The 11,888-nt window shown below is 38.7% G+C and overlaps 1 protein-coding gene across 5 annotated transcripts in view; it reads left to right on the forward strand.

The window, feature by feature from the left end:
• The window catches only part of im:7147486 (zinc finger protein 227), a 32,228-nt gene extending 22,374 nt beyond the window's left edge, over positions 1-9,854 (forward strand). For all 5 annotated transcript variants that reach the window (XM_060921280.1, XM_060921281.1, XM_060921282.1 and 2 more), the window contains one exon: positions 4,391-9,854. In XM_060921280.1, the coding sequence (XP_060777263.1) occupies positions 4,391-8,102 (3,712 nt within the window). In that variant the 3' untranslated portion in view covers positions 8,103-9,854. The remainder of the gene's footprint in view (positions 1-4,390) is intronic.
• The last annotated feature ends 2,034 nt before the right edge of the window (positions 9,855-11,888 follow it).

Raw genomic sequence — 11,888 nt, forward strand, 5'->3', positions numbered from 1 at the left:
AAGATGAATTCTTTCAAATCTTTGCTGATGTGTTTTTAAAAAATTGTCATCCTGAAGAAGGAAAACATTGAAGCACCACTGTTTAAAACAAGCTGATGAGTAGGATTTTAGACAAGATTCTGACCGGACAGTGATGAGGTAGGACTCAAAACGTATTTCAGCATATTCAAACGTATTTTTATTGGGTTCAAAACATGCCAACTATCCACATTATTCAAGACCTTCACAAAAGTTTTAAGTAGAGCTGGGCGATAAATTGATTTTATCGATTAATTCGAATTGGCCGTTAAGGACGATGCGTTTTTATGAAAATCAGTTTTCTCTCAGTTTTCTCTCAGTTTTAACTTCTGCCACTGATGCTCCCCTCTGCACATGTGCAGAATGGATCAGCCAGCAGGGATGGATCGGGCACTGGCACTATAGCCCTCCTCCAGCGCACTTGCCATAGACACACACAAACAACATGGCAGCGATTGGGGGAAAGCCGCAGCTTGTGCCCAAGAAAGGAGTAACTTCCTCCGTGATCTGGAATTGGTTCGGTTTTGCGGCGTCGGACGCAGACCAAACAAGTCCTTGTTGTAAGGTGTGTTTGAAAACCGTTGCTTCCAAAGGAAGCAGCATGACGAATTTATTCCAACACCTTAAACAGAAGCATGCAGCGGAGTGGGAGAAGTGCTGCTCCCAGCGGAATGAAAACAGCTGCCGCACTAGCACACCATCCAAAGTAAAGCAAGCAACCATCCCTGACACGTTTTCGAACTGTGTGCCTTATGATAATGGGGCACGGTGGAAGGCAATCACAGATGCTATCGCAATGTTCTCATCTACAAGCTTGTTTTTTGGCTTCTTTTTGCACTTTAACCCCAAATAGGAAATTTAAGCGAAAACAAAATTAAGGTAAAACTTTTTTTTGAGCCATTTCTTTGTCATCTTGTCAAAAAAATTGAAGTTTTTTTTTTTTTTTAAAGGCCATATTGCCCAGCTCTAGCTTTAAGGTAGTTAGATGAGCTAAATTGATTAGTAGTAGGTAGTACCAGATCTGTCTAGGGCATCAAATGTCAGCCTGCACCTAAAATTATCGAAATATTACCTAAAGCTTGAAGTCTAATTTTCGCGTCGTCAAAAAGCCTGGCTCAAAAATGTTAGGGGCATAGGCAGAAAGAAGACAGTATTTAAGGTAATCAGCAGTGGAGTTTTTGTTTGTTTGTTTGTTTGTTTGTTTGTTTGTTTGTTAAACGGGGACAGTTTGACAGTCATGCCCTGCTATAGGAGCAAAAAAAAAAAAAAAGAGGGTGCAAATATTTGGAGCCCTTTTGCAGATTAGCTGCATTATAAATTTCAGTGAGCTGACAATTAATGCACTGTAGTGGCGTTAGTAAAAACTAATGAGTTTTTCATCATCTTGTCTTCAGAATTCTGGTGAATTGGCTTTTTGGTCAGGTAAATTACAGCTCCTCTCCTGTTTTAGACCTCTGAAGTTGCAGTACAATGTGCCAGCTGAAATGTACCTGAAGAGCATTAGTGGTGTACATAAACACAAACCTTGTAATTATGACTTCACAATTGTGAAATTAGACCATGTAAAGATTGTATGAGAGCATTGTTCTTTAATCAACCAACACTGCTATCGGTATACTTTTAAATTTGCTTTTACATTTGTTTGAGATCCTATTACCATGAAAGTCTGTACTTCTAGATGTGTTAGAATGCTTGTGTACACTCCTGTCTATACTGCTATTTACAGTTACATCTGGGGTTCAGAGGGTTTTTGGACTTTGGTGGTAGGTTCAGTTCAATTTCATTTGTTGACAGTAGGCCTCATTTATCAAGCTTTTAGTTGTCAGTGTTCTCTTAAGCCAAACTGAACTGAAGTTTCTTTTGCACATGTTGAACACAAAGTTCAAATTGTATTCCTGACCCAGCTCATTTGCATTTAGCGACACCCACAAAACTCCATAAAAGGTCTAGTACACAGAAGTGGAAGTTATTTTGACTCACTTCTATGCCAAAACAAATTTAGCAGTGTAACATCACTTGAAAGGGTCAAAAACTAGAGAAAAAATACAGAAAAGGAAAATTAGGTAAGTGAGGTGACAAGGAAATGATGTGACATGCAAACAGAGGAGAAAAACTTGTCTACATTGTACCCAGGTGATCATAACACAGGGAAACTGTTATTTTGAAAGAGCTTTAAGTGTCTCGGTTGATAGACTGGAGGTGCACAGCATTAAACAATGGTGTGGCAAATGCACACAATTTTTCAGCTGGCTTTCATCCTCCAAAAAATAAACACCATTTGCCCATCACATTAAGTCCCCTAATGTGTCCTCTGCACATTAAAATGAAAAATAAAACTAACAATTTATCGATTTTAAAAAGTTATGATATTGCTAAAAGTAGGTTTACCGGGCATTTGCACCCAAACCGGATATCTGGCCATGATGTTAATGGCACCCTGGAACCCTGTTTCCCTTTGTTACACAGACCCATCAATTAAAGGGTTCTAATTCTAAAAAAAAAAAAAATCCCCAGGCATCACTTTTTTTTTTTTCCTCTGGGTGTGTGTGCACTGCTTCAGATGGGTTAAATTCAGAGAAGGAACTTCACTGTGCTGTAATGTATATGTGACAAAGGCTTCTAATTCTAAAAATCTAATCAGAAATTTTCTGTAACCATGTGATTTTTACAGGCAATAAACTCAGTGAATCAACAGACTTCAGTTTTATGAAGTTTAAATCGTCACATCCGTAACGGAATTTCGTCACATCCATAACGCTGACTTTTCCTTCTGAAACTCTGCATGAAATACAAAATATTTTAAACAAAGATTTTTTTAATATTCACCTTGGACCCCTCTATCAAATGGATATCTCCATTTCGACATTAGGTTTACAATTTCACAGTTTGATAAAAATGTACAGTCACCCAAGAAAAGTGATACTTTTTCTGTCACATCCATAATGCATCTTTTATTGGCATTTTCTGGCATGCCCTAGATGTACTATGGGAATTGTTCTTGTTCTATCACTTCTCCAGTATGGTACAGCCTTAAAATATGCAACACCTGTTTAAATACTGGGAGACAATAAAACATGCACTGGGTCATTTGTTGCCATTTTGAGTTCAAGTGTCACATCCATAACGCTGGAATTGCTCAAATCTTACTCGGCTAGATAACGCATATACAGTACTGACATAGATACTAGTATATAATCCCATTGCTATAGCAGCGTGATTCTTGCCAACAAGATGATTGCTTTTCTTAGTGAATAAAAAAAGTATGTCGCATAAAATGATCAATTATCGGGTTATTTTTACACCCAGATGTTCGACACTGGTATCTTTAGGGCTGTTTACAACAGTGTAGAAGCAATGTGTCCATGAGATCCACTAGCCTCGGTAAGTCATGTAGGGTATCCGTGACATGATTTGAACCTTGGAGAGAGTAAGATGGCAGTGCCCAGGGACATAGTTTTTCTTTTAAGCTAAAATCTACACATTATACAGGTACAAATATGAACAAGTGAACACTTGAGCATGTCTTGTCTTGTATGGATGTTGTCCATCAGTATAAATAAGTTTACTTTTTGAGGTTTGTTTGGGTTTAAACTTTTCATAAATGTGTCCTTACTCTTTAGTCAGTTGAGGCATTTGTTTGTCTTACAGTTGTGTAGACAGAGCAGTTAGTCATCTGTTTATATGGTGGCATTTCTTTTGTCAGAACTGAATCTCATTTTATTTGTCTTATTATATGGATTTGTGCTGGGTTGCTTTTTTCATTTTTTTTTTTAATGCTATTAATAAAACAATTTTCTCAATGATATTCTTAGTCCCTGACCTAGTGATTCAGTGATGAGTGTAGTAGTATTGATTGATTAGAGGAAGGTCATATTCAAATGAAAGTTGAAGCTTTGGTAAACAGACTGAGGCAGAGCATGCAAGTTAAGAACTAGGGGAGCTGGAAATACTCAAGGATAAAAGGGCTTTTGCACTTGTTTCCACAGCCTGTTCCTTCAATTTTTGGTAACACAGAAAACTGTTAACAAACATGAAAATAGGCCAGTATATCACAAAAGTCGTCTAGTCCAAAAATTCCTTACACAGTAAATCTTGACCACCATTGATCATTTCGTACATTATACATATTAATGTGCAATTTGTTCAGAGTAGATTTTACCTTTCAATATTCATGTTCAAATTTCACATAAAAAAGCTGACGCAAAGTGCTTCGGAAAATTATGCCACTTGTTTTGCTAATTATAAATAATAGCTAATGAAAAGAAGCTGGCAAGCAATTTTTCCAGTAAACTATTTTTTTTTTTTTTAAATGGCATGGAAACATTACCTGTTTAGAAATATGTTGATTTTGCTTTCTGTTTTTCTTCTTTAGGAAATCTACAAGAATTGGTACAACTGAGTATATAAGACTCAGTTCTGCCTCCTTCTGGCATCCCACAATGCTTGGGCTACAGGAAACAAGACCCACTGGGACTTCGTCCAGTAAATCATATAGCTGTGTGGCGTGCTCCGCCACATTTCATGGTTTAGCATCTCTCTTGGTACATCAAGCATCTCATGCCAGTGAAGTTTCTAGTCCAGTAGGGACTACATCTCATGTTTGCAGTCACTGTGGTGGATTATTTGCAAGCAGAGAACTTCTAGAAAAGCATCACTGCATGGTATTGGCCCCTCCTGTAACTCAGGATTTACACGCACGTGAATGTGGGGAAGAGTTTCAGGAAATTGGTGCTATTCAGGAGTATAAAAAGATACACGAAATGAAAGCCTTTACAGAGTCAGATACTGATTCTACTATAAAAATTGAAGTCATAACAGGTGGCAGCCATTCTGTTCCAGTTCTCCCCTCTGAGAGCTCCTCTTCCCATGGTACTGAGGAATCACTTCATGAGAGCTCACAAACACTTTCTGATGTTGAGAAAAAAGAATGTATATCTGTGTCAACTGTAGCTCCTATGCAGCAGCATGTCTCACAAGAACATCATGATGGATTGCTATCAACATGTGTATCCAGTCCTGAAATTTCCACAGAAGCATGTAGCGATTCCTTTAAAAACGAACCTAAGCTTGTGGAGAATGACAATGTGAATATTTCTGATAGTGAGGAATCACCAGAGCAGTCAACAGTAACAAATAAAAAAGCACTGCTTAAAATGCTTGCTTCTGCCTACATGAGCCGTAGACAGCCAGCCCAGATAAAATGGGGCCAAAACAAGAGGGCCCTGCCCCCCCGAAAAGTTTCACCTAGGGCACCTGTACAAGTGCCAGTGGCTATTTCGGCATCAAACCCTGAGTGCACTGTTAATCAGTTAAGACAACAGGTTGTGCAATACGCCCCTAATCAAGAAGGATTTATACCATCAGAAAGAACCTTCTCAAACAAAAGCAGTGTCGTCCCTATGACCAAGGTTTTGTGTCCTGTGGTGGCACTTGAGACCCGTCAAAAGCTTTGCAGAGACAATGTTGAAGGTAGATATCAGTGTGGGATCTGTCGTAGGGTTTTTCAAAACAAGGACGGTTTAATAATGCATCATGTCTTGCATAGGAAGGAAAGAGTAAAATTCTGTCGCCGTTGCCAGCAATTTGTCATCAGTGTAATTGGTGTTCCAGATAGCCATGTCTGTTCTGGCTATGCTGGAGCAGCCAACTCTTTTCCCACAATAATGTATCCACGAAAATTATTCCGCTGCCATTTATGTAATCGGAGCTATACAAGGCGCCACAGGCTTAAAACACACAAATGTCAGTGGATAGCTGCTTTGGCCCAAAAAGATGCCACAGTCTGCAATACTGGAGGGGAGTCAAATGCAACAGAACAACTTTTGTCAGTGAAGAATTCTACAGGCCATATAAATATTGCTGTGAACACTGACTGCACTAACTCGATAAAGATGGAAGAGACTGTAGAATCTCAAGATGAAGACACATTTCAGATGAATCCTAACTCTAAGTCTGAAATGTCACCCAAAAGTTTCCTGCCTTTTCTTCCCAATACATCTAAATTTGCATTAGTGCAGTCAAAGGAAAATGTTAACGAAATGTTGAAAAGAGAAAATTCCACTAACTCTTCAACCTCTGAAGCTGAAGGAAGGGCTGGCAGTAGCACAGAAGGAAGTGAATCATCAGAAAGAGGCCAGTGGACTGTACCGCTGGATGATGCTGAAATTGATGTGCTGACTGATGATGAAAATTGCAATAATTTAGAGATGTCACCCAAGGAAAACACTGACGATGAGGTCATTATTTTAGAACCATCTGTTAATTGTGGAACAGCAAATTTAACACATTCAAGTAAAGATTTTCAGGTGAATGTTTCTGATGGTGGAATAAGGCGTTTTTCCTGTAACCGATGTCAGAAAAGCTATTCTAGGCGTTTTACGCTAAATCAGCACCTTATGATTTGTAGATCAAGAAAATTAATGGAGCCAAATTCCTATGGAAATGTGTCAGCTAATATCATTGGCGTGAAGAAAAAGTTTCCATGTCCCCATTGCGGTTCTTCATTTACTCGCAAAGATAATATGAATATGCACCGAAAGAGGTGCCAATCCATGAGAGATGCAAACACTTTGGATGGAAATGGGATGTTGGACAAGCAAAACCAAGCAGCCCAGGAAAACATATTTGTGTTGCCACCAGTTTCAAAGAGCCAAGTGAGACAAGAGGGCGGTAGTAATGTTGGGGGTGGAAGCTGGGGCATTATGTCGTTACCATCTGTACTCCCCAGAAAAGTGACTTGTGAGTGTGGTGCTAGTTTTACTTGTCCTAGGCTTTTGTTTGAACATCTACAAATGCATGCACTAGAGTCTTACATTTGTTCCCATTGTGGTGAGAATTTGCAATCTTGGGCTGATTTTGAAGCACATCAGCAATTACATCTGCAAACTTCAAGGCCGAAAATCGAGGACAAAGGGTCACAGCAGCAATCACATGTGCAGTCTCTGCTTCAGCAAGAGCCAAATCTTCAGACATCAGTGCAGAATTCAAAAAAGGAGTCTCAAGAGCTGTTTAAACCACGTTTAAATATCAGGCCCTTCACAGGGCCATATGTTTGCCACAGATGTAAGAAGATCTTTAGACTACGCAAGTCTTTGCTAAGGCACCTAACACGGAGTTGCAAGGGAGATTCTCCAGCTGAAAACGCGCACTCTTGTTCCCGCTGTGGCATGACTTTCCAAAACTCTTTAGCCCAAGATATCCACATGCGTAGCAACACTTGTACCCCTGCTTTCAAACCACTTCGTTGCCCAGTGTGTGTACGTTGGTTTAGCAGCCTTGAAGGACTCAAGAGACACTTGTTGTCACATAGCCAAGAAGAAAGCTTGACTTGTCAGATTTGTGGTTGCAAATGCTCAAGCCATGCTGCACTTGAGGAACATAAACGGAGTGTCCATGGCACAAACAAGGATTCTGAGTCACCGACTGTTCAGTCAGCACATGTTTCACAAAGCAGCTCATCAGATGCCTTTCGCTGCCAGATATGTCAACGCAGTTACCCAAAACTCCAGTCCCTGAAAGACCATCTAAGAAAGGTCCACAGACCAAAACATCTAAACCCAGTCAGCATTGGCAGTTTTGAGTCCAAGGAATTGTCAAAAGGAATTGTACAGCAAATTCAGACCAAGCAATTTCAGTGTCACATTTGTGCTCGCACATACCAAGATATTCAGTCCTTGAAAAATCACAGGAGGAGGGTCCACCGTATTCTAGGAGGTGGACTACAGCCTTCAAGAGGAAGTCTCCAGCAAAGTCATTCCAATCCATTTCAGTGTCAGATCTGTTCACGTACCTACCCTGACATAAGGTCATTGAGAAACCACAGGAGGCGGGTTCATCGCATCCTGGGTGGTCTTGGTCTTGAAGTATACAAAGGGATTACTCATCAGAGCAATCTTTTTAAGTGCCAGATTTGCCAGCGCAGTTATCCAGACCTAGGAGCACTAAATAACCACAAAAGGAGGGAACACTGTATTTTAAGGGATGTACTTGAGACAACAAAAACAGATGCGCCACACATGGAACAATCGCAGTCAGACGTTTTTCAGGTCGCAGAATCCAGTGGGAATTTTGAGCCTACTGCATAAATATTGTTCATAATCAAGGACATTTAAGTTAGAAATAACACGTACTGTTGGACTTTTTTTGTGCACTCAACTTTGTACAATTTTATTAGAATTAAGAAATAGTAACGGTAATGGCTTCAAAATAATTCATCTGTAAATATATTGGATACTATGGCAAATATTACTTAGCTGTTTTAAAATATTACTCATTTTGTCTCGTTTCATTAGTTGGTGGTGGGTGGTGCCACCAGTAGAAATAAGACACCAGTAGATTTTTTTTTTCTTCCAATATTGTCTCTTCAATACCAATAGAGACACTTTGGGGGGGGGGGGACTCCCAGAAATATTTCCCAGTGGTGTGGGCACTTCCCAATTATTAAATGTAATTGGCTGCAGTCTGTCAATTACTTTCCTGGATAAGAGGGAGGGTTTCATTACCAGTTTTTAGCTTGCATTTTAGGTTATTTTAATAGAGATTAAAGATTAATATTAACAGCCGTGGTTTGTACTAACGTGCTATAGGGTTAGCTATGGGGGAAACTACTGTAACAGTGCTATACACCTGGATGAGCCCCCAAAAAGTGTCACTGCATGATGTCTCCCGTGTGTGTGTGTGTGAGAGACATTAAAAAAGTAATGTTCTTAAGTTTCATGAAGAATCTCAGCCTTTTGATGAATTTTGTATGCTTACCAGGCCACAAGTTTTAAAATTTTGACTTTCCACACTTAGGTGAACAAACATTGGGCCTCATTTATTAAGTTGGATAGGAGCAAATTTATTTGTAAATCATTTATACAATTGTTTACACAACAAAGTTGGCAATCATGAAAAATTCCATAAATTTTCTGGGGGGAAATCATATCCTATTCATACTCCTGAGTGTGTGTAAATTGATGCACAATACAACTAAGTAATCTCAGTCTTTACTTGATCTACTTAAACATCATAATTTGCATGGATTGTTACATGTGTATATCAGGAATATACTGATGGGGTTTGAAGTGGGTCTTTTTTTGTTTTTTTAATTACGTTTGCAGCATTTAGCAGATAACTTTATCCAGAGTGACTCACGTAAGTGCTTTCCCCCCCACCCCAAAATAAATAAATGAAAATCCTTGTGCTACTTCAAGTCAGAGACTAAAAGGTTTGCTTATTAGTAGTAGTTGTAGTAATATTATATATTAATGCATTTTAATTGGCATAGAAGTGAGTCAGAATAGCTTCCACTTCTGCCTTTTAGCCTTACAGTTCATTTTAGGTTCCTAGCTGTTTGTGCACTTGAACGTTTATGGAGTTTTGTGGGCTAAATGAATCTCAAAATACGTTTTGCAGTTTTATGGATGATCAGTGTACATGAGTATGAAGAAAATCTGCATTTCCAAAACTTGCATAAATCTGGCAGAAACTTTGAGTTTGGCTTAGGTAAACATTTACACAACTTTTATTAAACATTGATAAATGAGGCCCATTGAGCTTTTTGGAGTAAGATGTGATATGTCAAGTAAGAAAAGTCAGCAAAGATCACATTTTTAGAAAGAGGTGTGGATAGTGAGGTACACCTGTTGTTACCTAAAACATCTTTATAACATTTTGGCCATCAGCCATCTCATTGTAAATAATCATTATTTTTCTTTTTTTTTAATTTTCACACTTAGATACAGCATTTTAAAACATTTGGTAAGTGCATGAACAGCTGAATAAAACATTGTAAATAAAGGTGTTATTTGTAATCTCAGTGCATTGTGAATGTATTAAAGTTTGTTTAATGGAAATGTTTTGGAAGACTGTAACTAAATATTGTACAAATAAATACTGTGGTATTGTATGTTTTTAGGTTAACTAAACATTTAAGTGTTCCGTTATTCCTACCTTTATTAAATATTTCATGTTTATTAAATATTATAACCTCCAAGCTTCTGGGATGGCATTCCACTAGATTTGGAAGTTTGCTATTGGGATTTGCCCATTCAGCTACAACAGCAATATTGAGGCAGGGATGCCTAGCATGCAGCTGGCATTCCATGTAATCAAACACAAAAGTTGTTCTGTGGGGTTAATTTCAAGACTGTGCAGGCCACTCAAGTTCTTCTACACCAGCCTTCACAAGCCTTGTCTATTTACACAGGGACATTTGTCATACTGGAGCAGGTTTGGACTAGACCTGCCTCCATTGAGGGGAAATTGTAATGCTACAGCACACAAACACATCTTGGCAAGTGTGGGCTTCCAATTTTGTGACAAAGATTTAGGGATGGAGTGGTACAGTGGTGCAGTAGTTGGCACTGTCGCGTCACACAAAGAAGGTTCTTAGTTCAAACCTTGCAGCCAACTGGCCATTTGTGTGTGGAGTTTGCATGTTCCCATGCCTGCATGAGTTTCCTCCCACAGTCTAAAGATGTGGATTAGGTCAACTGGTGACTCTAAATTTCCCATAGATGTGAATGGGTGTGAGAATTCGTCTCTGTGTTAGCCCTGAGATAGACTGGCAACTTGCATGAAGTCAGCTGTGATTTGGCTCTAGCTTCTGCCGCAACCCTGAAGAATAAGTGGTGTAGAAAATGGATGAATGGCCTACATAGGGGTCTGATGGTTAGGTCTTAATGAATTTTTGACTATACAGTGTATGTTACGCATATTAGACCTAATTGTATTTTTACAGTGATATAAATTTCAATATGTAAAAATTTTTAAACATTAATGCATTTATCATACAAGTGTAATAGCAGCAATTGTTGGTGCAAGCCTACATGGGTTTAAGCAAAAGTTTATAAGCAAGGAATAGCATGAATAATGTGGTTATTAAAAAAAAAAATCATGCTAGTGTGGTGTGATGCTGCCTGACAGGAAGTGGATTAGTTTCATCATCCAACAGAATGTAATTCTCCTGATATATCATTGCAATTACAACCCCAAATCAGAAAATGTTGGGATAGTATAGAAAATGCAAATTAAAAAAGAAACGAAAGCAGTAATTTCTAAATTTACTTTGACTTGTATTTCATTGCAGACAGTATGAACCCAAGATATTTCATGGTTTGTCAGGTCAACTACATTTCATTTGTTAATATATATCCATTCCTACGTTTCAGGTCTGCAAAACATTCCACAAAAAGCTGGGATGGGGGCAATTCGGGGTAGTAATGAGATAAATGACGATATTTGAAACAGATGACGTCAACAGATGTTTTGTCAAGCACTACAATATGGAGTCACATTCACAAATATCAGTTAAAATTTAGTGTGTATTTATTTAAGAAATGAACGTTGTGTGCTCTGGACCAAAAATAACCAAAACCGAAAAGGATTACCAGACTGTTGGCAGCATCAAGTCCAAAAGCCAAGGTCTGTCAGGATATGGAGTTGTGTCCATGCCTTTGACAAAAGTAATACTTCTCTGATAGCAGCATTAATGCAAAGTACATTGAGATTTTGGAGCAACACATGCTGCCTTCAAAACGATGTATTTTCCAGGGACACCCATGTATATTTCAACAAGGTAATACAAAACCACATTCTGCACGTTACAGTGGCATGGCTGCAAAAGAAGAGGGTGTGAGTGCTGGACTGGCTTGCCTACAGTCCTGACCTGCCTCCAGTAGAGAACATATGGCAAATTTTGAAAGGAAAAATGTGATGGTGATGACCTCATACCGTTGCATACCTTAAGATCTGTTTGCAGGAAGAATAGGACAAAATAAGTCCTGAAACACTTCATCACTTGGTGTGTTCAGTCCCTAAACATCTTTTAAGTCTCATGAGGAGTGCCAACATTACAAAGTGGTAAATGCGTTTTGAAAAAACAATAA

This window comes from Neoarius graeffei, chromosome 5, assembly GCF_027579695.1.
Source record: "Neoarius graeffei isolate fNeoGra1 chromosome 5, fNeoGra1.pri, whole genome shotgun sequence".
NCBI classification, from domain to species: Eukaryota; Metazoa; Chordata; class Actinopteri; order Siluriformes; family Ariidae; genus Neoarius; species Neoarius graeffei.